We start from the raw sequence: 26,532 nt of genomic DNA, 5'->3' as shown, positions 1-26,532 counted from the left end.
CTGCTGCATTCTGCATGTCATTGGACTGCGGTTGTAAGCTGGTGCACTGATTTAATTAGTTCCTTTGTAAAAAAGCCATCCATCCTGCACTTTATTGATTGTTGTGTTAGAATACATTCAATTTGAACGATTTCAATCCAATTTAAACATTTAGCTTATTTCTAATGTCTATTGGTAATGAAGCAGTTCAAACTATGTGAACCACATACTTTCTTGAAACCCTATTGCACTGCGGGAGGCCTCCTTTATTTTTATGAATGAAAGTTGGCAACACTATTTTTTTTTTTACAAAACAATAAACAAGAGGAAGGTTAATGATCATTTGACTGATTTCAAATCATGTTCTAATCATCAACATAGGGGGAGTCCAATGCAGTCAACAGATGAGTAAGAAGCTTCAAGGTAACACGGAATGATTAAGAAGCACAACTAACCTGGTTCAACCACACACGATCTTCCACATTAGCAGAACGATTCAAAACGCAGGACCAACGACTTCCGGTTTGCTGCACTTCCGCTTCTTTCCTCAAGAGGTGCTGTTGGGCGGGGCTCTGTGAACTTTGTTCCAGAAGTAGATGGGCGTGTTTGTTCCGTGCGCACTGCTCTGTCTGCGCTCGGTCTTCGGACTCTTCGGTGAGGGAGGACATGGACCTAATCCCGACAGGTATGATGAGTGTTTGTGTCTTTCTGAATCAACGCAGCCTTGTGTTCGCCGCTACACTGCGACTCTGTTCACTCCTCCAGTCCGCCGGTTGTGTTTCGGCCCTGGAGGGAACGAACACCTGTGGCATTTTCTGACGCTCGCTGTGCGCGCTGTCACCGCTTGTGCGTGCGCGCGACGTGCACTGTGACCTGCCTCAATTCTGATTAAATTACCTGAAGTGTTTGCTTCTCTGCTTTTGCCGCTGAGCTTCTCCTCACACATCTGCTGACACTTTATTGATCTCACAGCAAAAAACAAAACAAAACAAAAAAATCTATCCCCCCCCCCTCCTCCTCTATAACAGATGTGACATTTTTGACGTGTTGGCTTTTTTTTTTTTCTCCCTTGCACAGGTCTACACTTCTTCTGAGAGATCTACGGGGCATAAAAGTGAAGATGGAGGTGTTCTGGGCCGGTGTGCTTTGGACCTTGACGATATGGCTGTACCTCATCATCGGCCTCATCATGATCCCTGCCATGTTTGGCTTCTCGCTGGGCATCTCGGAGGCCTACATGACCCTCCTAGTGAAGACCTTAGAGGTGCATGCGGGCTTTTCGTGGTTTCTCGCTGCGTGCCAAGTAGTGTCGCCATTGAGCAAAGTCTTCAAACGTCCCCTGCGTTCTTCTCTCCTGTTCTGCAGTGGGCCACTCTGAAGATGCAGAAGGCCCAACGAGACGAGCAGTCGCTTAAAAAGGTCGCCTCCAATGGTAGGTGCATGGAAATGTGTCAGCAAAGAGTTTTTTTTTTTAAACGGGAGCGCCCTTGAAGTGACTGTCATATCTTTTGGTTGAGAAACAATGGAGTGTATTGTGCTGCCATTGTGGATTTCTCAAGTCGCTGTATTACGTCCTGAGCGTGTTGCAAGAGAGTTGTGAGCCAACCCTGCGTGAATCAGCGTGCACGTTGGGGCTTTTTTTTTGTTTTGGGCGACAGCACGGTTTCCCATCTGGCATTGTGAGTCATGACTCCGGCAATTTGAGAATTTTTTTTTACAATCAGACAAAGTCAAGTTGACTGTGTTATCTCCCACCAGGCCATTACTTAACAGCCATATAGTTGCGTGGCCCGATCCAGCACACAGAGGTTTAAAGCTTTGTCAGCACAGTGGTGACTGCAGAGGCTAAGAAGGTGTTTCAGGATTTGACTTTGTATTACTTACACAGTATGTGTGCCAAAGCAATACATAGATTCATTTTGAGAAGATGCTGTGTAGACTTTGCTGGGGTATCCTCGCTCTTTGTTTTGCACTTTTGTCTGCAGCGTTATCAGCTCGTATGGAGCCACGGGGGGGGGGGGTAGTTGGAGGGGGGGGGGGGGGGGCAAGTCCAGGGCTGCTCTCAGTCATGTTAGGTGAACAACACTCGGCACCGCTGCCCCATGAATGGCTCTCCAGTTATAGGTTTCAGGTCAGAGGGTTCTCAGATGGCTTGTTGCCACTTATGTTTGCAAATATTAGCATTCTAGGAAAGACCTTCGAAGAAAAGTCCTCATTTCTGTTTATTAATAGTCAGGTTTACTCATTCAAAACAACTTCTATAAAGACCTATTCGAATCCTGTGCGTCACTTTGCTTTGTTTTGTCGGGGGTTTTTTTGCCTTTGTAGCAATTTGAAGCCTCCCCAAATACATCATCCCTGTGTGTGTTCCGTCCCAGCACATATTAACTTGATATCCAGAGCGGTCGCTCTACTTGGTGTTCCTGTTGACGTTTGCTCATTTTGCCAGAGGCACATTTTTGCACTACAGACTTCACGCGGGTGCTTTTTCATGTTGATTTATGCAAACAAGTTATTCTTATGATTTTCTAAACTTGCCCGCTGTAGAATGTCCTGTATGTCAAGAAACGCATTCCCTAATGAACTTTGGCTTTCCTGCCCTGTTGACTGAGAGCATTTTAACTTCACAAATCAAAAAACAGATAGCAGAGCGCATGGCGAGGCAATGCTATCTTTTAGATTAGCACGTTAGATAGCGATTCTTATCATATGATTGTGTGTGTGTGTGTGTGTGTGTGTGTGTGTGTGTGTGTGTGTGTGTGTGTGTGTGTGTGTGTGTGTGTGTGTGTGTGTGTGCAGGTCTAATCTTAAGGGAAGATGGTTCAATGGTGAAAGAGCTGGAGGAACTCCGACGCAGTCGCCCCAAACCACCAGTGGGCGGTGATTTCACACTGAGTGACTGTTTCTACTTCTCCCGCAGGGGAATCGAAAGCATTGTAGAGGATGAGGTACAAGTCAACTGCAAAAGATTAAATTTGTCAACTGACTTTTTGAATGTTCTTTGTAGTTATCTTTTCCTGTTTACATGTATATTTAAACAACTGTCTCATATCAGTTTTTGGGCATTTTTCCTTCCATTCAGGTAACGCAGCGGTTCTCCTCAGAGGAGCTGGTGTCCTGGAACTTGCTGACTCGCACCAATAACGATTTCCAGTACATCAGTCTGAAGCTGACGCTGGTGTACGGCCTCGGCATCTTTGTGAGATACTGCATCCTCATGCCTCTCAGGTGTGTGCACCAGACTCAATCGAGTTTTCCTCATTTTATGTTAATATCTACCTAGCTATCTACCTAGCTATCTAGCTATCTTCCGTTTTCATGCTAAATGACTTGTTCTTCTTCCTCCCAGGATCACACTGGCCTGCATTGGTTTGACTTGGCTGGTTATCGGAACGTCTGCAGTCGGTGTCCTTCCCAATTGGAGGTGACCGCGAGCAAAAGTCGGGTTAACACCAAACTATTTCTCTTGGAGACGCCTCTCCTTCTTAACTTCCACGTCCGTTTTATTTTACAGACTAAAGTTTTGGATCAGCGAGTGGGTCCACGTGATTTGCTACAGGATCTGCGCTCGTGGACTCTCGGCAACAATCTGCTATCACAACCGGTGAGTGTTTCCCTGAACAGCGTGTGGGTTTTAATTCAGAATATTTTCTCATATGTTCTTTTTTATTTTATTTTTTTATTTTTTGAAAAACAGGGAAAATAAACCCAGAAAAGGGGGAATCTGCGTGGCCAATCACACCTCTCCCATTGACATTGTGATTCTCTGCAACGACGCGGGCTACGCCATGGTTGGAATCTTTTTCTCATTTTTACTTTTAGCGCTACAGTCTGATTTCCTGCGTGATGGAAACTATCGCACACTGTAATAATAATCACCAACATGCTTTTGCCAGGTGGGTCAGGTTCACGGGGGACTGATGGGAGTCCTGCAGAGGGCCATGGTGAGGGCCTGCCCTCACATCTGGTTCGAGAGAGCCGAGATGAAAGATCGCCACCTAGTGACTAAAAGGTCGGCTCGTCTCCTCTGTTCAAAGTGGCCGCACCCTTTTCTCACCTGTTTTTCCCCCTGGTGCTATTCAGAGCGGTTGGCTGTGTCAAGTTTCATTCTGCCGTCGTTCAGGCACGAACAGGTTTAGAAAGTTGTTGCTGACCTGCGACTCTTGCAGTTCCTCAATAAGAGTTTCCAAACTTTGAAACTGCCAAAATGTTTGATTGTCTCTTTGTCCAAAATGTAGATCATTCAAGTTTTCATTGATCTGTGTGCAATTACAAGACCAATAATTATTTATAAAGCGCTTTTACAGGTGCTCAGAGTCACTTTACAGGTAAAATAACAATAGAAACAATGCGAGAGATTAAAAAATTTTAAAACGATTAAAATAGATGTAGCACAAGAATAAAATCAGTTAAAAACAGACAGGGTTGAGAGGGCAAATCTGGGCTGGGAGGTGTGGTGGGTCAGAGGGTTCAAGTAGGGTAGGCGAGTCTGAAGAGATGGGTTTTGAGGGCAGACTTGAAGTTGTTGAGCTCCATGCAGTAGATGATTGCAATTACCTCTTGCTCTTCTTTCCAGGTTAAAGGATCACGTAAACGACAAGACAAAACTCCCCATATTGATATTTCCAGAGGGTGAGTGCAGCCGTGCAGTGTGAAGGCTGGACAGTAGTGCAGTTGCAGCAGGAGGCTGTCCACTTTTTATTTCATTTCAGAACATCTGTATTTCCCAGTTTTGAATGAATTAATCATGCAAGGCAGGCAGGATTTATGACACCACAAATAATAAAATGTACAACAACACGGGTGTCCGGATGTCCCAACCCGTCTGTTTTCCACAGGGACCTGTGTCAACAACACATCCGTCATGATGTTTAAGAAGGGAAGCTTTGAAATTGGAGCCACGATATACCCGGTCGCCATCAAGGTAGGCGCCTCGCATCGTCGGTGCGCTCTGAGCCGCCAGCCTCCTCGCTTTTTTTCCCTCAATTCTCTGCCGTGTCGGAACCTCCCGCCAGTACGACCCAAAGTTCGGAGACGCTTTTTGGAACAGCTCCAAGTACAGCATGGTCTCCTACCTACTGAGGATGATGACCAGCTGGGCCCTGGTCTGCAATGTCTGGTACCTGCCGGCGATGCACCAAAAGGTGTGTTTGGATTGTGCACTCGACGTGCGAGCGCGACTTCATCCAGAACATCGGCTGATTCTCTCCGATGTTCTCGTTAAAATGGCAGGAGGAGGAAAACGCAGTGCAGTTTGCCAACAGGGTGAAGTCGGCCATCGCCCACCAGGGGGGGCTACTCGATCTCCAGTGGTAAAAAAAACAAAAAAACAACAAAACAAAACCAAAAATCAACTCAGCATCTCTGAGGTCTGTTTTTCTCACTCTGTTCCTGGTGTGCGTCTGCAGGGACGGCGGCCTGAAGAGAGCCAAGGTGAAGGAGTCCTTCAAAGAGGAGCAGCAGAAGCGCTACAGCAGCATGGTGGTGGGGGACGACAGCAGCGGCCACAGTGACTGAGCCGCAGCCTGGAAGCTGCGTCCCACCGCCCGGCTCTGGTTTTGTTTTGTTTTTTTGTTTTTGGAGAACGTGCACGCCTCCGTGTGTTCTACCAGTGTGTTCTCACACCACGAACCTCCGTGTCTCAAGTGGACTTGACTCTTTTTTTTTTATATGCTGTCAAACGTGGTGGAGTGTCAGTGACACAAAGATCATGCACTGCACTGCACTGCTGTGCTGCTGAACTCACGGAGCAGCTGAGCTCTCCGGGTTTTTGTTGTTGTGTTTTTTTTTTTTTAATCGCTGCTGAAGATATTAAAGCTCCTGCTGTGATTGGATGTGAAACGTCATCCGTTTCAGTCGTGTTAAGTCACGTCGACTGCCTAATTGTACGTTGCTTCCATTTCAAGGGAAACCGGTCATACCCTTTTTTTTTTTTTGATCATCTGCGCTGCTTTAAACAGAAATGTCTTTATTTTGTCCTTCGTGTGCCACCGTAGAGACATGTTGGACACCAGCAAACCTTTTATTTCTTTAAATCCGTGTTTCATTTTAGGGGGGGGGTATTTTTATTGGCTTTTAGGCTCCTTGAATGCAAACCTGATACTGTAGAAGTGCTGCTAATGGGACTGCAGGCACAACCTGTATCCACGAATGTCGCTATTTTCTCACTGTGAGAAGTGTTTTAAGCAAACCTTCACGTCAACAGGTTTGAATTACTTATTGTCGTGAGTGGACAATAAGTGGCTGGAATTACCTCTGTTGTGCTACAACATGATATGACCTTTTATTCAGTAGTGTACGAGATTTAAAAAATGTCAGATGGTTGCATAAAATGTGCTTGGACAGTCGAGTTTTACAAAAATGCGTCCAGAAATGTAGAGATTTTGTCCGATAAGATGGGATTTTATTTAAAGAAGCAGTCCGGACCTCCTCCACAGAGTTCAACACTGAAGGGCATTGAGTTTGATTTAAAAGTGACTTGACAGACACAAGGGTGTGGCACATTGTCGGCTCTCTGTGTGGGAACACACACATGGTTCCATGTGCACACAGTGTGCAGCGCTGTCACAAGAGAACACACAGCGAGGACTTTTTGAGCGTCTCCCCTCGGGCTGCTTTGACCGGTGCAGGATCTTCACTGCCGGGATCCTCTTCAGGGGTTTCCACTTCTGTTTCTTCAAAAGGGGAAAAAGTAGCAAAATCAAACGTATCGCTCACTGTTTAAGTGGATTGAATTGATTGTTGGTTGGTATTATTGATAAGTTGATAATTGCTGATGTTTATTTTCTTACTCGTGCTCACCATCAATCTCCGCATCAATCAGCTCTGTGCTCTCCTGCCTGTCCTGTGCAACAAACAAAAAAAGGACACCGGCGTCACTTAATCCTGGTTGCATCGTTCTTCAGCCTGTCAATCAATTAACACTGACGCCAGTATTTACCTGCACCGTTCTCATTTTGTCTTTCTTTCTCTGCTCCTGATACCTACAGTAGAGATCAGTGAAATCAAGTCTGAGCAGTTGAAAAAGCAACTTTCAGCTCTCAGCTTTCTTTTCAGTCATGTAAAATGATGAGTCTGCGTGGAGCCTTGGAGGGTCTCATACTGCTCACGTTCCGCTTCTCACAGTCATCACTCGATGTCGAAGATATCCCAACAATAAAAGTCAACTAAGTAACTAATTAAGCTGCTGCTTTTTTAAGTTTTTTTTCTGGGTTTTGTACGGCAAGAGCGCGCTTGGTCACCACTACTGAAAAAAAAGTTGACTTGTTCAACAGACTAATCCTCCAGAGGAAGGTTTTATCGTCTGCCTAAAGCACTAAATATACATTTTTCTTTTAGCTTCCCTACATTTAAAATTGGCAGAAATCTCACCTACCTTTGCAGATAAGAGTCACACTTCCTGCTGACAGATCCCTTCGTCTGGAGTCCGTCCAGCGTCCAGGTCTTGTGTGCTGCATCGGCTCCAGAAGAATCCACCCTGCCTGCAGCTCCAGATGCTGTCGGCATCGCTGCCACTCTGACCCGAGATTTCTCTTGGAACTCGGTGATGATGAACTTTTACAGTCATTTGGACGCAACTCCCCCTTTGCACATGTGATGAAGGTGGTTTCACCCACACTCACACACACGCACACACACACACACACACACTCCTTGCGGTCCTCTTGTTGTGGTTTGTTTGCTCGCTGTGCAGGCCGTACGTTGGGGTTGTGCACTTTTTTGTTGACGTATCCATGACAACAGTGCACCCAATAACTGGAGCGGGAAGGCCTGCCTGCAACGGCTTTATTAGAGGATGTAGATTTGTTTTATCGTTGACGTTTTGTTTTCTTAGCCGCTGTTCAGGAAATTTTGATTTATTTTCTTGTGGCAAAAGGAATTTAACATCCAAACATCCCAGCTCCATCAGAGCAGCACCAGAGGAACACCACAAACAACTTGGGAGTCAACACTGACTTGCCACTCCATTGATCCCCAGTGGGGAGCGCTGTTACCACGAGGGGGTTCTTCAACAATATCTGGTGACATGTTATGAGTTCTCAGCGAGGATCTTTTCAACACAACACAGCAGCTGTCAGTGATTCTATGTTATAAATTATTCAGAGACAGCAGCAAATAATTAACACCCAACTTTTTCACATTGTCAGACACTTAAAAAAAACATGAGCAAAGGCTTGCTGTTAATGCACTTTTGACAGTTGAACAGTTTAATGGGATTTTGAGTATTTGAAATGTTCCACACTCGACTCTTCAACACACACGTCACACCGAGATAACAGCGCAGCGGGGGAGAGTGGCTTCACTGATGTCTGAGGGCTATTTTTGACTGTGCCAGTTAGGATTCTTCCTTCTCATCTCCGTGTGTGATGATGTAGCAGAGCGACTTGTAGTCAATGTTGCCGGTCGGATCAATGGGGGCGAGGGCAAAAGCCTGATCCACCTGGAGGTTCGGAGAATGAGTGAGTGAGATGATATCTTGAGATAGTTGAGGATCTGGTGAAAACATCAAAAAACAACCTCGTCTGCTGTGAATTTATCCGCCTGGTTCATCAGTAATCGTTTGAACCTGGTTAGAGAACAAAAACAACTGGGTTACAGACTAGAAGTTGTGCAACGCGGTGAAAGCTTATCAAAATGAAGCGTCTTACTCGTCCTTGTTAACGAAGCCAGTGCCGTTGGGGTCAAAGAGTTTGAAGGCGGCAAGGATGGTGTCCTCGGGATCAGTACCTTAGTGAGATAGGAAGGAAGCGCAGTTCAGCATCTTCGACTCGTTTCATTGAGCAAAGTTCAAATATACGTTTTGATCGTACCGTTGAGTTTCTCCCCAAAAAGAGTCAGGAAGACGGTGAAGTTAATGGGACCCTTCCCTTCATTTAACATCCCATCCAGCTCTTCGTCTTGAACGTTCAGTTTCCCTGCAAAGTGGACACACACAAATCATCACCATCATCACATGCTGTCATGAACTCTACTAACCTTTCTGTAAGGTGACAATATAGAATAAAATTAAAAAAAATTTTTTTTTTTAAAAGTACCCAGCTGCCCATAAGTTTCCCTCAGGTCCTGCTTTTTGATAACACCATCTCTGTCTTGGTCGATGCAGCCAAAAGCCTTTAGAGTAAAGCACAAAATTATAAAGGATTATAGCATATGACTTTTACACAAAGCTAACACTTGAAAATAACATTATTTTAAGTTGTTAAAGCCTTGGATGTGCAAATTAACCCATTAAAATGATATTTCAGCCATTTTACTTCCTTAACTTGAACCTCTTTTGGTCAAAATCTACAACCGACAGCGTCAGGTTTCTATTATTTCCAGACATAGAACACACGGCAGCGTACCTCCTTGAACTCTTGGATCTGAGACTGCTCAAACATGGAGAAGACGTTGGAGCAAGCCTTCTGTCCTCCCCTCTGTCTCTTATTTGAGGCCTTCTTACTCGCCTGGGAAAACAACCACAAGCACCCAACGCTGAATTTCTCTTGAGCGTACGACAGGGAAAAAATTTGAATCAGTCAGCGGGGGGCCGAAATACGGCACAGACTGAAAAAACTGTACCAAAAACCGCTTTTCACTTATTTTATTCTTTGCTGCCAATTGGAGCTACAGAAGGAAGGAACAGTCTTACCATGTCTGAGGGATGGAACGTGGTCTCCCAGCAGAGGTGTGATGCTGGGGTGGGTTTTATTTCCGGTCTTATCTCACGCGCTCCTATAATAGCCTGTGGTGGGCACCACAGCCCCTTACATGGCCGTGGTGGTGCCGTTCTGATAAGAGGTGAGGCCGACTGGATTCCTCAGAGCTGCAAAATAGAGACAAGAGGAGCGACGACGGACAGCAAGTGACCTCTGACGTCTGACACTCTGAGCAACGGAGCTCGCTGTGTGTGTTTGGTGGGTGCAATTTCAGAGTTTGATGCACTTTTTTTTTCTGCGTTTCTTGAAAATGTTTTAATAATCTCTGATCTGATGTGATCCAGATCCTCCCCAGAACCGACCGCTGAGCAGTCGGTGGCGAAGTCGCGTTTCGCAGTGAAGAAACCCACAAAGTGAAATAAAGGAAATAGTTTATTTTAATTTCATATTTTATATACAGTTACAAGGTTATTCACAGCTGTGACATGTTACATAGGCACAACCTACTGGGCTACATACACACATTAGGTGGCAAACACGCAATATAAATACAAACATCTCAAAGAAAGGTTTCATCGCTCACAAAGAGAAATGACCTCACAGGACAGCAATGAATTTCATTTGGCCAAAGTATACAAGTGAATTTACAAAAACACTTTTCTTCTTCTTCTCCTCCTCCTCCTCCTCCTAATTCCCCTCCTCCTCCATGTAGTGCAGCATTATCACAACTCTCCCTTATAAATATAGCCACTTCCCAATGGGCCAGTGCCACCCACCACAGTCAACCAAATCTTAAGATTCAGAAACATTGAAAGTGCTACAGAGGTGGTCTAGTACTACCAAACACAACCTATTGATGCCAGATCTTTTCTGTTCATACTCCAGCGGCGTTCGCGTCGTCAGAGTTCTCAAGAGTCCAGTCACTGCGGCAGCATGCACGCCGCCATCTTGCAGGCCACGGCCGAGATGAGAGCCGCCCCGCGACCGCTGCCCTCCTCCGACTGGATGAAGGTGATCTCACAGCGAGGGGCCAGGTCCCTGACGATTTTGTGGAACCTGTCGCGGAAGCTGAAACAGAGTGGGAAAAAACACAGTCAGGTCTTCCGACAGCATCCTGAATCCCTCGGCAACTCATTCATACTTGCATAGAATGAGGCGTTAGGGAGATAAACTGAGTTTGCTGGACTCAGATGACGGAATCGAGAGCGACGAGGTGACCCACCATGGGTGCAGCTTGTAAACGGAGCCGTCGATGCCCACTGTGATCACCAGGGCGTCCTGGCTGCGTCGCTCCCGCATCTGGTTGATGACGGCGGCGAGGCCCGCGCCGCACATGTGGGCCGAGCGGGTGGAGACGCTCTCGCAGACCAGACGCACGATGTCGCAGTCCAGCTCTGACGGCAGAACGCCCAGCGAGGAGAGGATGTTGTAGATCTGCTTCCTGTCCCCGCTGTCACTGGAGGAAGACGCTGAGGTTACCACTGGCACGCAGCGCACATTGCAGAGTGACATTATGATGTGTTGCACGCAGCTCGAGTCCATAATGTGAAGTGTTTCTCTGTTCACCTCTCCACCTGCGAGACGAAGCGCGTCTCGAAGCTGCCGCGCGTCTTCAGCAGCTCGGAGGCCTCGCCGTTGAACAGCAGCTCTTCGTTCGCCAGCTTCATCAGGACGAGTCTGACCAGCTCGCCCATGTACTTCCCGCTGATCAGCTTCTCGTAACTGCGGGAGGAAAAACAAAGAAAAAAACACATCTCTATAAAAAACATGGGCATGGATGAGGAAAAAAAAGGAAAAAAAGGAGGTGAAGTCAATTAACGAGGGGATGGGCGACACATGAGCAAACAGCTTTTTCTTTGTAGGCGCTCTGAGAGGGCAGAGTGCAGCGGATGAGGATGCCAACGTCAACGCTCTAAAGAGGGTGAACCGGCCTGGAACCAACTGTTGTGTGTGTGTGTGTGTGTGTGTGTGTTTGTGTGTGTGTGTGTGTGTGCGTGTGTGCGTGTGTGTGCGTGTGTGCGTGTGTGTGTGTGTGTGCGTGTGTGTGTGTGTGCGCGCGTCTTTGCTGGTGGCAAAGCTAATGAGCCATAAAGCTCCAAGAGGCACCGTGGCACCAAAGGGAGAGGGCTCATTAATCTGACACCCGCATCCGCTCGGCTGGCCGCTGACGTATGAGGGCTCCTGCCATTTCCACACGGCGTTGGGGGGAAAAACAGCTGGTAGCCCGGCAACTACACAGAACCGTCAGGTAAGGGTCAGGTGAGCGGTGCCACAGAGGGATGATTGATTCTGGGCATGTGCCCCGTGGGTGAGTTAGTGCGCATGCACGGACTGAAAGGAGGTCAAGGGTGGGCAGTGGTGGGCCGTCAGGGACAGCAGGGTCTTCTCTGCTGGAACTCAACATACTCAGAAGAGTATTTTTTTTTTTGTAAATATGTAAATAAAATTGTTCTTCGTATTCTGTTTGGGGCAGTGGTTAGCGCTGCCGCCTCACAGCAAGAAGGTTGTGGGTTCGATTCTGGGCCTGGGACCTTTCTATGTGGAGTTTGCATGTTCTCCCTGTGTCTGCGTGGGTTCTCTACGGGTTCTCCGGCTTCTTCCCACAGTCCAAAAACATGTATGTGAAGTGAATTGGAAGCTCTAAATTGTCTGTTGGAGTGTTTGTGAGTGCGACTGGTTGTTTGTCTCTACGTGGCCCTGTGATGAACTGGCGACTTGTCCAGAGTGTCGCCCTATGACAGCTGGGAGAGGCTCCAGCAGACCGCCGTGAAACTGAGCTCAGGAATAAGTGGGTATCGAAAATGGATGGATGGACGGACAGTCTGTTCGCTTCATTTGGTGTTATACCCTCTTGGTGATGCTGCCGCCACTCTTTTAGGTAGAGTTTTTAACCAATCATATTTCAGCTAGCTTGTGTTGTCAGGTTCTATGAAATCTGCCTGAGGCCTTCAGAGTCAACAGCTGTATGCTGTAGGCAAACAGAACCGGCCAGTTGCAGTAGCCAATCAGATCTGGAGTCTGCGACGCCAAGGCCAGCTAGAAAGTCTTACGCTGAGATGGACGTGTACGTGTCCTGTGATTGGATAAGTTGATGTAATGTGTAAGTGTGATTCTGCATGGATTCTCGAGTCGTGCTGTCATATTGTTGGCATGATAAGGTGTATCCATTTGGGGGTAGGGCTAAGCATTGGCATCACTGAAAGTGTGGGCGCTCGGACTCACAGCTGATGGCCGGGGTTAATGGAGGTCTCGTCCACCACGCGGTCGTACTCCAGCCTGAAATCCTCCAGCTCGCCGTTGTCTCCGAACGCCCCCCACTCTGTGTTCACGCACATGCGGCCCTCTTCCCCCTCCACCAGCTCCACGGTCCTCATCTCCTCCATGTAGCACGCGTTGCAGCCGGTGCCTAGTCGGAGTGACAATACTTTTTTAGTAACTTATTCCACCTTTTCTTAACCAGGTGAGTCAAACTTAGGTGTTCTGAGGGAGGTGTTGGAAAAAGTGCTCACCGACAATCATCCCAACTTCGCAGCCACGGTCCTCGTAGTAACAGGAAATCATAGTGGCCACTGTGTCGTTCAGCATGGCAACCACATCCATCTCAAAGTCCTAAAGGGCAACAACAAATTCAAGTTTTTAAATTAATTCACCCTGATACTAGTGGGAGAAATAAACTGATTAAAGCATAGACTGGCAATTGACTGCATATTGATATTGTGTGGAATTATATAAAAACAAATTCAATTTGTTTTCTGGAACTCACAAGGATTAGGAGAAAACAGTGTCTGGTGAAGTGGTTTAAGACAGCAAAGCTACGACTCTTATAGAAGTACTATGTGTATATTTAACTGCATTAGTGGTCTGCGGTTTGGTGCACTGTGTGGGTATAAATCCAATTCTCAGCGCCAGTTATTGTACATTTACCCGATGTGCTGTTGCACGTAATAACATACACTGGTACTCCAAAGATATTTACCGGAGCTGAGAAGAGGAGTAGCGGTTGAATTGCAGAACTTTATTGACACACCGGAACATCCCACACAATGCAACACTTGTAATCCGAACGCCCCCAGTGGTCACTCGGGGAAACACAGTGCACCACACCGCAGACCACTAATGCAGTTCAACATATAAACACTGAGTGTGTAAATGTTTTGAAGTACTTTGTCCTGCATGGCTAGAGTGGACAGACATTCGCGGGCTAGCAAGTGACACCCTATCAGTGTCCAGCAGTCGATGAAATTTAAGCATAATTCTGAAACTACCATGTTTTAAGGTCGAAAAATACAAAGTTTTGCTTTAAAAGAACAGAATACTCACCCCTCGTCTCTTTATGGCATCTCTGAGTAAACCAACAACATTGTTCCCTTCAGCCCCGGATGCCTTGAAACCTTTAGTCCAGTTAAGCAGGATACCCTGTGAAGACATGTGAAACAAAAAATACATAAACAAAAAAATCAACAATGAACATGACCGTATTACAGGAGCTCAAGACAGTTGACAAGTGTACATGTCCCACCTTGTCGAGGTCCTCATGTCGCACGGGGAAGGAGAAGGTGAAGCCCAGCGGCAGTTTCTTGTGCTTGATGTGGTGTTTGTCCAAAAAGTCTGACATACACTCTGCGATGTAGTCAAACAGCTGCAACAAGACCATGAAAACAAATAAGAAGTGTGAAAACTGAATTTTGTTTTTGTTTTTTTAAAGGAGAAAAAAATACTTTAGCACAATAATCCTGTAACTTGGAGTCAGGATATAATCAGAGGTTGGTCAGAAATCTATAGTTTATGTGTAAATAGAATAATACTATATACATATGGAAAATAATATATGAGACACACTTAAGTTTCAATTCAGCCTCCGAACTGCCACATAGATAGGCATTTTCCCTTTTTAAATGGGACAAAATGCACTTTTATATCTGAATTCTACATTATAATCTACAAATACATACATACACATGTATTTATAGTCATACATGACCTTTTGTTATAAAGCTGGTTACAAGTTATACGTATTCAGGATGAGGTTTATTTTCGCCTCCACACACATCGAGCCCATACATGGGAGCAGACTATCACTACTACTACTGCCATTAGTGTTCCTAGTACTACTACTACGACTTCTACAACTACTTCACAGTCAGCATGTGTCCTGTATAGATTCAAACTACTTTGCCATGCATCCTGTGCTGTCCTCACCATCTCAGCAGTGCCGGTCATGGCATCCTCAGGAATGGAGTACATCTCGTTCTTGGTCTCCACCTTCCAGCTCTTCCCCTCGTCTTCACCAACCTTCACCAGCATGACCCGGAAGTTGGTGCCTCCCAGGTCCAGAGCCAGGAAATCCCCCACCTCTGTCAGAAAACACATGCTACATATCAACGGAAGTCCTGTCAAATGACACGCACCGCGTTAACCACGTGTCTCTCTCATCGCTTTGACTATCAACAAGTTTTCATTTTTTTTGCACCTACCTGATCCCTCAGGGGTGGAGCAGACGTAGGTGGGCAGCATTTTGACGCTGGCCTCTTCGTGCGTCTCTAACCGCAGCCCTCTCTCCATCTCGCACTGCATCCTCTTCATCACCTCTTTGAGATCTTCCTTGTTCAGCCGGAACTCTGACAGGATCTGCTCTACCTGCAGCCAGACAGGATAAGACGTTGATGGAGGGAAAATAAGAAGCTGAGGCTGCAAATGTCAATCAAATACTGCAAAAACAAGCCGAGGGTAACGTGACAAGGACGAGGCAACACGTCGATATCTGAGACAGGCTCTTTGCCGAGGCCTACTGCCAAAACAACGAGTGACAACTACGACGCTGGAATACTCGAATGGAGGTCTCACCATGAGGATCTTATCCACCACGGAGCTGTAGCTAGGAGCCATCTTCACCATCTGGTCCAGACGAGAGCTGACACACGGCATCTTCAAAGCTTTGGGCTAAGTGAACCTCGGAGAAGGGTTTCTAGGCGTGTGGTGAGTGTGTGTGCAGCCTGTGTGTGTGCACAGCCAGTCAAGTGTGAGTACCACTGAATGAGGAGCTCAGCTGTTTTTATGCTCAGGTGAAGGGGGCCGGCCACACCGCCGCGCCAATAGCCTTCCCTTCCTACATCTCGGCCCATCTGGCCACCAGTGTGTTTGAAACATGCGCGCGCACACGCACGCACCTCTGTGCCACAAGAACACACAAAGTTTTCGGGAAAAAAAAGAAGCAAAACTTGACTTGACCTAATTTTTCTTAAATAATTCACCCTGAAGCTCAGCGCACATGCAGTATCTTTTCCCTTTGGTGGATTGTTGGACACATAACTGTTTAGTTTTTGGCTGTCAGCTCCTGTCAGTGATTTCCTTTTTGAATTGTCATGATTACAAATGTTTTACAGATATACTGCCAGGAAAAAGTTTGGACACCTACTTCTGATTTAATGGTTTTCCTTTCACTGTCATGACTATTTACATTTTAGATTGTCACTCAAGGCATCAAAACTATAAATGAATACACACATATATTAAACAAAAAAGTGAGAACCAACTCAAATAAGTTTTATATTTTAGAGATGTTCTAGATTAGCCACCCTTCATAACCAAATATACATATATATATATAACATGTTTAGGTATTGAACTTTTTTTTCTTTTGCTGTCTTCAGTGTGTATCTACAGTGTAGAAAGTAGTAAAGATAAAGAAAAGGAATAGATAGATGTAGATAAGAAACAGGTGTGCTGCATTCTAACACCCACGTTTTTAATAAATTAGTAAATTGAGTTTGAGTATTTTCATGTGGACTCATGCATTTCTTATCTCAAATGAAATAAATTCTGCTTTTTTGCAATAGTTTGAGAAACATTTTAACTGTGAGAAATGTTACTTGCTTCTACAGAATGGTGCTCGAAAAAAGAAGTCTTTAGATCAGCCCAACAGCGTTAGATAATGCAGCAAATATTATTGCTTATGTCATAACCTGCTAGCTGTTGTTTTTTTTTTTAATGTATTTGTCGAAATCATTTTTGCCACGGATTACCTAAAATTTATGGGGAAATAAACTACAAAAAAAGTTTGCCAATGAGAAAATAATATTTATTATTTGTCATGATAATAAATTAATTCTTAAAATTTTTGAGGACTTTCCTTCCCAATGCATTCCTTGCACTCGGAGGTCTGCTGGAATGTTATGTTGTTCAGCCAGTTCAATACTCATATTTTAACAAGTATTTCTGATATTTTATGATAGTTGCTATATATCTATTTAATGCAGAGGGTTTTCTCAGTTCTAGTTTGCTGCTAAAGCTTCTCCGTATTAGTTGGACTTTACAATTTTGACATAAGTATGGGGAATACAATAATACAGGTGTAAATGAAGAGTATTATGGATACTTTCTTGCTATGAAACAGATGTCTCACGGCTTTTTAACCTTTAAAAAAAATACATGTGGTAAATTATTATAAGAATGTGCGCCCTATAACCTGTCACCTATAACCTGCGGCCTGTAAAGCTTCCCAGAAAGGCATTTTACGTCTAGTCAAAACAAACAACTGTGGACCTTGTGATTCCAACTCAAGCAACACAGAGGGCAAAAAGTTTTGCCTGGTGGTGAAACTTTGTGGTCTTCAAAGAGTAAAACACAGGCCCGTGTGTGTAAAATTAGAAACCAGTCTAAATTTAGCAACAGCGGGGGATGAATGACCCGTAAAACTAACAATCGAGTGTCACAGGTGAAGGCCTCCGCTGCTTTATCAGTTTACCTGAGCAGAGGTCAGAGCTAAGAAAAGCCCTGACCCAGCTGTGAGGTAAATGTGACCCTCTCCCCCACTACCCCAAGGCTGCACTGACCCACACACTCACCCCGTCACATCAAACAACATTGTGAGTTTGCCCCCAATCCGATGTAATTCTTATCAAATCTGTGACAGATTCACTCTTTTTTTTTATAAATGTTTGAGTTGAAGAAATATTAAAGATGCAACGTTGCAGGACTTGCTGCATCACAGTGAGAGTCGGGGGTTGCCCCTTTAGATTTTTGACTTATTTTAACTTCTAAGTGTATACTAACTTAATATAAAAAAAACAAAAGCACACCAATTCGCACATGAATATGCCAAAATTGAGCCTGATGCGTCCTGAGCGCCACTGACACACGCAAGGAGACCAGGGTTCATTCATTTAACACAAAGTCCTGCGAGCCTGACTGTGTCAAACTTCTCACCCTATCCATCGTATCTCGACGAGGACTAGATCCCGGATGCCCTGTTGACCATCGGTGCGCTGCAGTCAAGGTTCCGCCGCTCCTCACAAGGGTATTGGAGACTGAGAATTTCCAGATTTGGATCGCGTCCTTGGATGGGGGTGTAAATTAAAAGATCATCCCGTAACACAAAAATATATGTAGATCTATTTATGGGGGGGGATCCTTCAGAATCATCACAATCCGTATTCCTGTCGTATTCTCGAGGCCCAGCTGGCAGATCTCTCAGGACTGCATCAGGAACATATGGATAATTGGTTCTTGCCAGTCTTGCCCAAGGAAGAAAAACATCGGCGGACGCATTCTTATTCCCGAAAACGTTGCGAAATCGTCCCACGTTGTTGCATTAAAAAAAGAAAAAAAAAAAAAAAAAAAAACAACCTCCAATTACCGTGCGCAGGGGGCGCAGCTGATGCGCAATCAGCTTCAACAGACAGGACGCATAAATTAGCGCAGACTGTCAGTGCTGTCAGCCACTTCGTCGCATCGACATTTTAGCGCAGCCGAAAATTAGTTGAGGCGAAAGCAAGGAAATAAAACGCCATTCCTTCCCACTGGTGCAGCTGATGCACCTCGAGGCTCTGTGGCCCAAATGGTTTCGGTGTGTTGCCTTGGAAATGGATTACGGGCACACTTCTGCCATGGAAAACACTTACCACCGCCGTTAAGTGACCAGGACGAAATTGTTAAATGGGGCAACAGTACCAGGAAAACATAATTGAGGGTGCCATGTTTTTGTTAGGCGGGGGGAAAAGAAAAGTCGTAGACTCACGAGGCCACCAAGATGTCATGAGTTTATGTCTCTTGCAGGGCTTCTGTGAGTGGCAGGGATCATGAATGCGTTTATATTGTTGCTCCGATCTTTCAGTCCCTGGAGGAAATGCTGCTCTTTTTTTTCTTTTTCTTTTTTCTAATTTCTCAAAAGTTGGGATATTATTTTAAATTGCTCATCTGAGTAATGATTGCATTCATACATTTATCAGGGACCATACACCTGAATTATCACTAGGTTCGAACTTCCCATCGCAACAACTGTGGGGGGAAACATTTAAATCCCCAAGAGACACCACAAAGGTGGGCAAAACTGTCCAGCTCAAGTGCACCAGTGAAACTGATCTTGCAAATCGGGTTTCAGAGTTCTCCTTGTTCATCTGGATATATCAGTTGTTGCGGTAGCAGTTTCTGCGATGCAGTGATTCGCTGTTATTACGAGGGCTGTGTCTGCACGATGCAGGCATTGCTCAGGAGGACAGTTCACTGAAAGGTCACTTGCCCCTTCGCTGCTGGGCTGGTAGCTTAAACAAAACCGCAGCTGTTCACCTTATCACAGCCAAAATAATGTACTCCATAGAGCTACAGAAAGCAACAGATTTGTCCCCGTGCTTGACGTCTGCAGCCAAAACTCTGGGGTTTTAGCTTAAAACCAAAGCCGAAGTGCATGAACCCGGCATGCACGTTTAAATTCAGGCAGCGATTTCGGATAACGGTGCCATCTGCTGGCCATAAGAGATATGCGCGTATTTTACAGCTGCCCTGAAAGAAACAGAAAAATCTTATAGAACCACGGCACACGGTTGATGGAAAACAACAACAACAACAAAAAAAAACACACAACTACAGAGGGTTTTAATGTTTTAATCCAGTGAATGTTTCCGTTTTCATCACCCTGAACACTCATTTCTTTTTGACATGGCAAAGAGTAGGACAGCAGTAGTTTGAACTGTACTGACACACACCTGTACTGATGTACAAAGCATCCATGACAGTAGAAGGTCCACACAAGTAGAGCAACAGTAAGACAGACTGCTGCTCGTGGAAGAAACCAGGACAAAGCAAGCTGACAAAAATAATTATTGGACAGACAAAATGGGAGTCTGGTGGGTGCATCCAAACTGAATTTTCATATTCAGGCACTGTAAAAATATGTAACTAGTTGAGTCCTTTGAATAAATTGATCTGAGCTGTTACCAATAAGCAAACATGTCAAATCAGTCCAGTGTGAGGTGCACCGGTGAGGCACATGGCCACACAACCCCTGGGGTAACAAATTGATATTATGGCAGGAAGAGAAAGTCACAATATGTTTGACCGAAAAAGGTTATTTCATTGCTTTTCTCAGATTTCTATGCACCTCAATCACAGGGCAGATTAAAAATGCAATTGACTGATTTAGTATGAACACTAGTGATGAGAACAGGGGACGGCCACATGGACTAAAAATGGGAGAAGGGTACAGGACACATTCAACGGAAGAGAAAAAGGTGCAGCTGGGATTTGTAAATACACTTGAGGTAAATAACTGAACCTACATACGAATAGACAATGGTCAGATATAGAAAATATGTGTGCTGATGGCAAAACTCAAACACGGCTGCCCTTTAACTTTAGGCACATATGTCAAACCAATAATAAATATCTTTACCTGTAATCTCTTAAGCCCAAAACAATATACGTAATCGTTAACAGGCGCCACCTGGTGGGCGGGTAGGAGCGGGGCATGGGGCAAGTATCTATGCAAAAGATGAAAATGGGGCAGAGAAAAAAAACCTTCATTTCACAACAATGAAGTCACACAGTGTGCAATGTTGAGGGGGGCGGGGGGTCATAAGCACTGTCACACACACATACACTGTATGATCATATACAGTACACACTGCTGTAGCAAACTCTTCGACAACAGCTTCCTGGGGTCATGGAGCGCTTCAATAAGCAGGATGTTTTGGCCAATCGGTCATAATGCTATACTTTAGTTTCTGTTAAAACCACTATAACAAAAAAATAATTATCCTTTACGTGGCTTTCTCCCATCTCAATAATATATCTTTGTCAAAGAAAAACTATTTCCTCTTATGAGCTTCAAGACATTGTAGCATCCTAGGCTTGCGTCAGATTGCATACAACGTATACGCAGATAAACACTGCCGTTAGAATTATTTATTATTTTTATACAAACAGTCCGCTCAGAGGTTTACTGGCGGAAACAGGCTACGCGTCACTAGGATCGACCCCCTTTATATACAAGTGCACGTTTGCCAAGTGCAGCAACAAGCAGCTGGGCTGTGCCCACAGAGCTCAGAGGCAACGCCAGTCCGAGTCTGCTGGAAACACCAAGCAGACCAGACGGGGATGCCACTGCTGTCAAACACTGTCCGTCTAGTTGTCTTTTCGTTCATCACGTCTTTGTGGACTCGCTTGCCGAAGAGAAAGCAAGAACTCGGGGACGATTGCTGAAGCAAAAAGTTTAGCAAACTATCTTAAAAAGGTGATCTTTCTCAAGTCCCGTATGAGCAAAGCTGTATATCAAAGTAAAACCAAATAAAATTGGAAACAAATATACAGGCTATTTACAAAAATTACAGGTCGAGACCACAAGGGGGCGCCGCCGTGGACCACTGGTGGGGATATGTTAGGAGTGGTATGAAGTGCTGCACCAATACAGGTGTCCTGGCTGTATGTGTTAGATGCCAACACAGATGTCGAACACAGAGCTAGAAGATGTAGATGTTGCAGCCGATGCTACTGTGAGATAAAAAAAAAAAACAACTGCCTTTTATGCAAGATCTGAACATGCCAATTGGAGATTTAGCCATTTTACAGAAATGTGGATGCAATTGTAACCCACAAAACACTGGTGCCGATTATAGACACCATCTGTTAATCAAGTGAAATTGCAAACAGTTTGTTTTTTCTCCTTCAGTTCCAATGGAAATTTTCAAAAACAAAAAAAAGTTCAAAAGAGTGACTGTAGACAGCTGGAGATCAAGATGAACCTCCTACTAGCTGGCAATGCACAGGACACAAGACCGTGTCAGCCCTCATACACAACCCACCCAGCGCCCATCCAGAAGGTCCTCTGCATCTTTATGCATCTTTATACACCGTTGGCACTCATCTTGCTCTTCTGGCTCACCTCCGTGGCTGCTTTAGCCTGTGGAAGAAGCACAAATGTCCAAAGTTGATGAGAATCCACCACGACAAATGATTTAACACGTTCTTTTTGAGAAATGAACACAATGGATGTTACACTGAATTGTTTTCAATGCTTTGTAAAAAAAAAAAAAAAAAAGTGAGAATACATAATACCCAAGATTTTTGTTCAGAAATTACATCTGCATACAAGAAGCGTGCAACAAAAGGATCAAACCACGTCCTGTGTCTGTGGAGTGATTCTTTGCTTTCAAGTTGTGTTGCATTTCCAGGCACGTGTGACAGTGATGGGTCTATTTTTACCAGCTATTTTTACACGTGACACAAATACGCTTGAGCCGCTCGGTCAACCGCCAGCCTCCATCTTTTATCCTCGACAGTTTCGGTGTAAAACTCTCTTTGCACCTCTTCTTCTGAACAAAACTGACTTCCAACCGTCTCTACCCACTTTCTCGGCTCTTTTTCTTTATCGTTTTCCCAGATTAACAACTGTGTGGCACTGTGAGGGGATTAGTAGGTCATGTGAGAACGATCAAAGCCAGGAAGAAAGCCTTATGCAAGCCTGCTTGGCCATTGTATGGCCGTGAGGCAAACAGCGCTCTCTCACCTGAAGGACTTCAGCAGGACTCAGAGGTTTGTCGGACACCAGGGGAGCCTTGTCTCTCAGCTCGTCACCCTGCGGTTCAGAAAGACAAAATGAGTCACAAACAGGGCAGCAGGATCTCACATTTTTCTGTAAAACCGCCACTCTACCCTAAACGTAATGTTAGTAATAGTTGTAAATTGCTTCTACACATATTTTACTTTTTAAATAGTGTTTACTGTTTAATTGAAATTGCAGCATCCAACAGTCGGTTTAGTCTATTTTTGTTTTATGAAGATGTTTCATGTCTACAGTTCCTGTCTGTTAATAATTGATTAGCAAATACAACCACAACAGCCGTCACTGACTTGTTTTTTTTGTTTTTTTTTGAAGTTGCATTTACCGGTCTATCTTTGATGATGCGAGCAGGGTCCTTCAACATATCAGTGCTGGCTGAGGTTGCGTTTGTTCCCGTCTTCTCCTTGGGGGGAGGCGTTTTCTGAAAGATCAAAAACAGTTGAATATGAAACGTGGTGTGATGATAACGACGACAATTACGCATCCCTACTGAGGCAGGCTGAGCAGTTTGTTCCACAGTTTGTTCCACTCCCTACAAACTCAGCTCTGTGTAAACGTGTTTTGTTTTTTGTTTTTCCAAGAGTGTTTTTGTAACCAGCCCCTTAGTCCGAAATATCAAACGAAACGGAAGAACACATGAACAGTACAATGGTCAAACCTCAAGTTTGGGGACAGGCGGGATGACAGGGGGCTTGGGTTTGAGGTCGGTCAGGTACATGGCTCTGGAGAGCAGCAGCAGCGATGGAGGAACATTTTCTTTCAGGTGTAGGTCAAGCCACTAGATGGAGGACAGCATTTATTACAAACAGACAATAGAACTACATGCAGTGATTATATAAACTTAACAAAAAAAATTAAACACATCTCCTCTTATTACTTGTTTCAAGATATTTCTCGTCATACGACACTCCTGTATTTTGACTCTGTGATGGTTACAGCAAAACTGAGAGAAGACACCGTTCATACTTTCACACAGCATTTAAACGCTGGAAAGTAACGGTCAGTTTCTCACCTGCTGCATCTGCTGACGTAGCTGGTCAGTGGTGAGACCCAGTGACCTCATCCCCCGACTGCGACACGCCGCCTGGAGCTCGGACACACTCATCGCTGGCACGCCTTCTGCTGCAATCATCTAACAGGGAGCGCAAGACAAACTTTGACACTAGAGCGCTGTCTCATTGTAATTAGAGGAAGCCAAATGATTTCTACTTGACTTCATTGTGTGACCTCCGCTCTCTTTCTCACCTCATCGTCTGCCTTGATGGTCCTCAGCTGCATCATCAGTTGGAAACGCAGCAAGTTGTTTGTGCCGATGGGCTGCAGCTCCAGCAGCTTACACAGAGCCACCAGCTGGGGGCGCTCCAGGTGCTCCAGCGTCAGCTCGTCCTCAAACAGCTTTGAGAACTGAACAATGTCCTTCGTTGTCGGCTGCTCGCCGGTACCTCGAACCTGACGGGCAAAATGAACGTGGCAGACGGACAGTTCAGTTTCTATCAATGAGCTCACAAGCGCAGGGTTAGGACAGGGAGTGAAAGGGCAAACGGGAGGAAATTACAACGCAAATTGACACATTTTACAGTTGAATCACGAGGGCGTAGTTTACCTTTTGAACGTATGTGGAGAAGCGCTGGGTTTCGTCCTCGGTCTGAGCTTTGGCCTTGTTCCTTCGAGCCATCTCAGCGATGGTCTCCTGGAGGAACTTGGCCAGTTCCAGTTTAGCTGCCAGCCCCTTCTTCTGTTTCTCCTCCTGCAGAGAGAAGAGGCAGTTTTTCTTTTACGGCCCCTTTCAAAAAGAGCTCTTTCATGAAAATCCAGGAATAAGGAATGAATGTTTTTCTTTCTCCCAGCATAGTGAAGTTGCCTGAATTGTATTGAAAAATCTTTATTTTTTTTATTTTTCTATTGATTCATTGAAGCAGATAATAACAAGCAGAAAGTGCGTTAGAAGCTATTGAACTACAAATTTTCATTTCACTTTCAGGTTTACAATGTACTCTACAAGCATTAGATATATTGCTGCCCCCCCCCACGCCCGGACCCCTCATCACCCTCCTCCTCCTTGTAAAGAATCTTTGCGGCTGGGCACCTCTAAGGCTGTTCAGGGCACAAGAACATTTCTGAGACTCTCTCAACCATGATCTAAACTGGGAAGATCAGAGTTGACAGCCTGAGCGAACCAAATTCACAGGTCTGCCACCTTTACTACTAAAATGAAAAAGTAGCCGACAGGTCATTTGTTTCAGAAATTCTTTTGCAAGAATCATTATGGACAACCACAGAAGTGAATTTTACAACAAAACCTGTGAAGCAAACTTGTGAGCACCTGCAGCCATGTTTAATCAGGGTCAATCTTGTGTGTGCAGTTGTGCGTCTATGGCTGGTGCGAGTGCAATAGTGTAGTTATGTAATTAAGATGTGCTAACGTTTATGGACTCGTGGATGTTTATGGACTTTTTATGCCAATTGTTTTATTATACTGTTGTAATTTCTATGTCAAGTGTTGTCCTGTTGGGGACCACGGATGAAATTTAGCAGCAGTGCCAAGTGTGGCGTATTTACAGTGAGTTCTCGTGTACTCAGTGCTTATCAATATGCACTGTCCCGTCTAAATAAACTTATAAATGAAATACATAAACAACTAAATAAATTACAGTATTGTGTTCAGTTATTGCGTTGCGCAGATTGTTGGAACTGGCATTAAATGGGAGGCTCAGCACAGGCGTCATCAATGGAACTGATGACTCTCAGAGTTAGCGGCTCATTAAAGGGGCAGATGCAAAATGAATTGAATCCATTACACCTGCGTTTACTTGTAATTTAAAATCAACACAGCAGACAGTCTGTGTAGGACAAAAAGGCTCCTGTTAATGTACAATCTGTCACTTGAGATTCCAGAGGTGACTTGAGGTACGCGGCACTTACAGTCCTATCTGCGATATTGCATAACCGTTGTGAACACAGTGAAGAGTTCATAGGGGTGGCCAGGGTGTGTGTGTGTGTGTGTGTCTGTCTGTCTGTCAGTGTGTGTACATGAACACATGCCTTTTTGGACTCCGTCTCGAAGGTGGAGGGCAACATCTCGGGGAAGAGTTTGAGGAAGACCGGGAGGAGAAACTCCATAAAAGGAACGATGATAAACACCATGAAGGGGACCAGGCGGAACAGGTCAGCGCAGGTCCTCAACAGCTGTAAACACAGGGGAGATAAATGCTGACGTTACAAACTGCGGACAGTGACACAGACGCTGCTTTCAGTTCCCATGACTATGAAAGTGTGTGTGTGTGTCTGTGTGTGTCTGTGTGTGTCTGTGTGTCGAGGGGGGACTGTGAGGGGTGAATATCTATTACAAGTGCACTGAGGCTCTGCTGGTATCCTTCAAAAACAGCCTAAATATAGTTTTACCATGCAATGCACTGTACAACTTGATGTACAGTGCCCACGATACAGATGATACCAAGTGGGCAGACCAATCACATATTTTCTCTTGGATCCACCAGCGTCATTTCCTTAAGAAATTGTTTCCAGAAAAAGCTAAATAAACTCAGCTCATCAGAGCATTAACACTACAAGTGTCTCATAAGTGGTAAAACTGAGCCTGTCACTGAACAATCCATGGCCATTTTTTCACTGTTTAAACCCAGGAGTCATTTCTTAGGGACGTGTAGTAGCGGGGGCCCTAAAGCTACTGTTTGACAGACTGATCCAACTACTAGAGTGAAAGGAGAACAAGCCAAGAGGACAATTTTGAAAAGCTGGTAGTTAGTCTTTAAAAGGGTAGAAAAGGGCAGGCAGACATCCTGTTGAGACCTCGGGGTAATCCAAAATATCAAAGCGGGAACAAATCAGCAAACAATTACTCATCAGTTTAGCAAGAAGACAACTGGATAGTCCTGATGAGTTACAATATGATTCAGAACTATCAAGACATGGGTTTTATATAGTAAGTATTTGTTGATGAGTCTGCATTAATGTTTGAGGCTGTTTTTAAAAAAACATTTATGAAGAGATGTGCATCAACAGAGCACATTTCAGAATTACGCTAATGAATGCATTACATTTAGGTCCATGATTAAGAGGATTGGA

General features: G+C 44.8%; 4 protein-coding genes across 6 annotated transcripts in view; 1 reads left to right on the top strand and 3 right to left on the bottom strand.

Annotated features, from left to right (window-relative positions):
• Window positions 1-560: 560 nt before the first annotated feature.
• agpat9l (1-acylglycerol-3-phosphate O-acyltransferase 9, like) lies at window positions 561-7,161 on the top strand. Its single transcript, XM_076033325.1, has 14 exons — window positions 561-664; window positions 1,057-1,243; window positions 1,345-1,411; window positions 2,779-2,927; window positions 3,062-3,207; window positions 3,329-3,403; window positions 3,494-3,583; window positions 3,677-3,770; window positions 3,876-3,991; window positions 4,556-4,611; window positions 4,818-4,903; window positions 4,995-5,123; window positions 5,212-5,291; window positions 5,388-7,161. Exons 1-14 carry the CDS (start codon window positions 576-578, stop codon window positions 5,494-5,496), a joined length of 1,473 nt encoding a protein of 490 aa, XP_075889440.1. The 5' UTR covers window positions 561-575; the 3' UTR covers window positions 5,497-7,161.
• A 1,004-nt stretch (window positions 7,162-8,165) lies between these two features.
• Window positions 8,166-9,643, bottom strand: myl7 (myosin, light chain 7, regulatory). The gene is made up of 7 exons (XM_076033329.1): window positions 9,611-9,643; window positions 9,324-9,425; window positions 9,015-9,090; window positions 8,790-8,894; window positions 8,628-8,706; window positions 8,497-8,545; window positions 8,166-8,419 (listed from the first exon to the last, which is right to left on the bottom strand). The coding sequence occupies exons 1-7, from the start codon at window positions 9,611-9,613 to the stop codon at window positions 8,315-8,317; spliced, it is 519 nt and encodes a 172-aa protein (XP_075889444.1). The 5' UTR covers window positions 9,614-9,643; the 3' UTR covers window positions 8,166-8,314.
• Window positions 9,644-10,036: 393 nt separating this feature from the next.
• gck (glucokinase (hexokinase 4)) lies at window positions 10,037-18,036 on the bottom strand. Of its 3 annotated transcripts, none has more exons than XM_076033328.1 (10): window positions 17,823-18,036; window positions 15,092-15,254; window positions 14,817-14,971; window positions 14,137-14,256; window positions 13,938-14,033; window positions 13,127-13,226; window positions 12,840-13,023; window positions 11,184-11,339; window positions 10,840-11,073; window positions 10,037-10,685 (listed from the first exon to the last, which is right to left on the bottom strand). In XM_076033328.1, exons 1-10 carry the CDS (start codon window positions 17,829-17,831, stop codon window positions 10,538-10,540), a joined length of 1,365 nt encoding a protein of 454 aa, XP_075889443.1. In that variant the 5' UTR covers window positions 17,832-18,036; the 3' UTR covers window positions 10,037-10,537. The 3 variants fall into 3 exon arrangements, with proteins under 3 accessions (XP_075889443.1, XP_075889441.1, XP_075889442.1); XM_076033326.1 differs by lacking the exon at window positions 17,823-18,036 and adding an exon at window positions 15,462-15,650; XM_076033327.1 differs by lacking the exon at window positions 17,823-18,036 and adding an exon at window positions 15,462-15,650 and having other exon boundaries at window positions 10,840-11,067.
• A 1,444-nt stretch (window positions 18,037-19,480) lies between these two features.
• The window catches only part of letm2 (leucine zipper-EF-hand containing transmembrane protein 2), a 12,067-nt gene continuing 5,015 nt past the window's right edge, over window positions 19,481-26,532 (bottom strand). The window contains exons 5-12 of the mRNA XM_076033324.1: window positions 25,492-25,635; window positions 24,053-24,196; window positions 23,695-23,898; window positions 23,462-23,581; window positions 23,108-23,227; window positions 22,775-22,870; window positions 22,396-22,464; window positions 19,481-21,789 (exon numbers count right to left, since the gene is read on the bottom strand). Coding sequence (XP_075889439.1) covers window positions 21,733-21,789; window positions 22,396-22,464; window positions 22,775-22,870; window positions 23,108-23,227; window positions 23,462-23,581; window positions 23,695-23,898; window positions 24,053-24,196; window positions 25,492-25,635 — 954 coding nt within the window. The 3' untranslated portion in view covers window positions 19,481-21,732. The remainder of the gene's footprint in view (window positions 21,790-22,395; window positions 22,465-22,774; window positions 22,871-23,107; window positions 23,228-23,461; window positions 23,582-23,694; window positions 23,899-24,052; window positions 24,197-25,491; window positions 25,636-26,532) is intronic.

This window comes from Nelusetta ayraudi, unplaced genomic scaffold (assembly GCF_046127955.1).
Source record: "Nelusetta ayraudi isolate G7.1 ecotype Tasmania unplaced genomic scaffold, CSIRO-AGI_Nayr_v1 ptg000041l, whole genome shotgun sequence".
Taxonomy (NCBI): Eukaryota; Metazoa; Chordata; class Actinopteri; order Tetraodontiformes; family Monacanthidae; genus Nelusetta; species Nelusetta ayraudi.
Note: the sequence above shows the minus strand (reverse complement) of the source record. Positions and strands in the feature narration are given on the sequence as shown.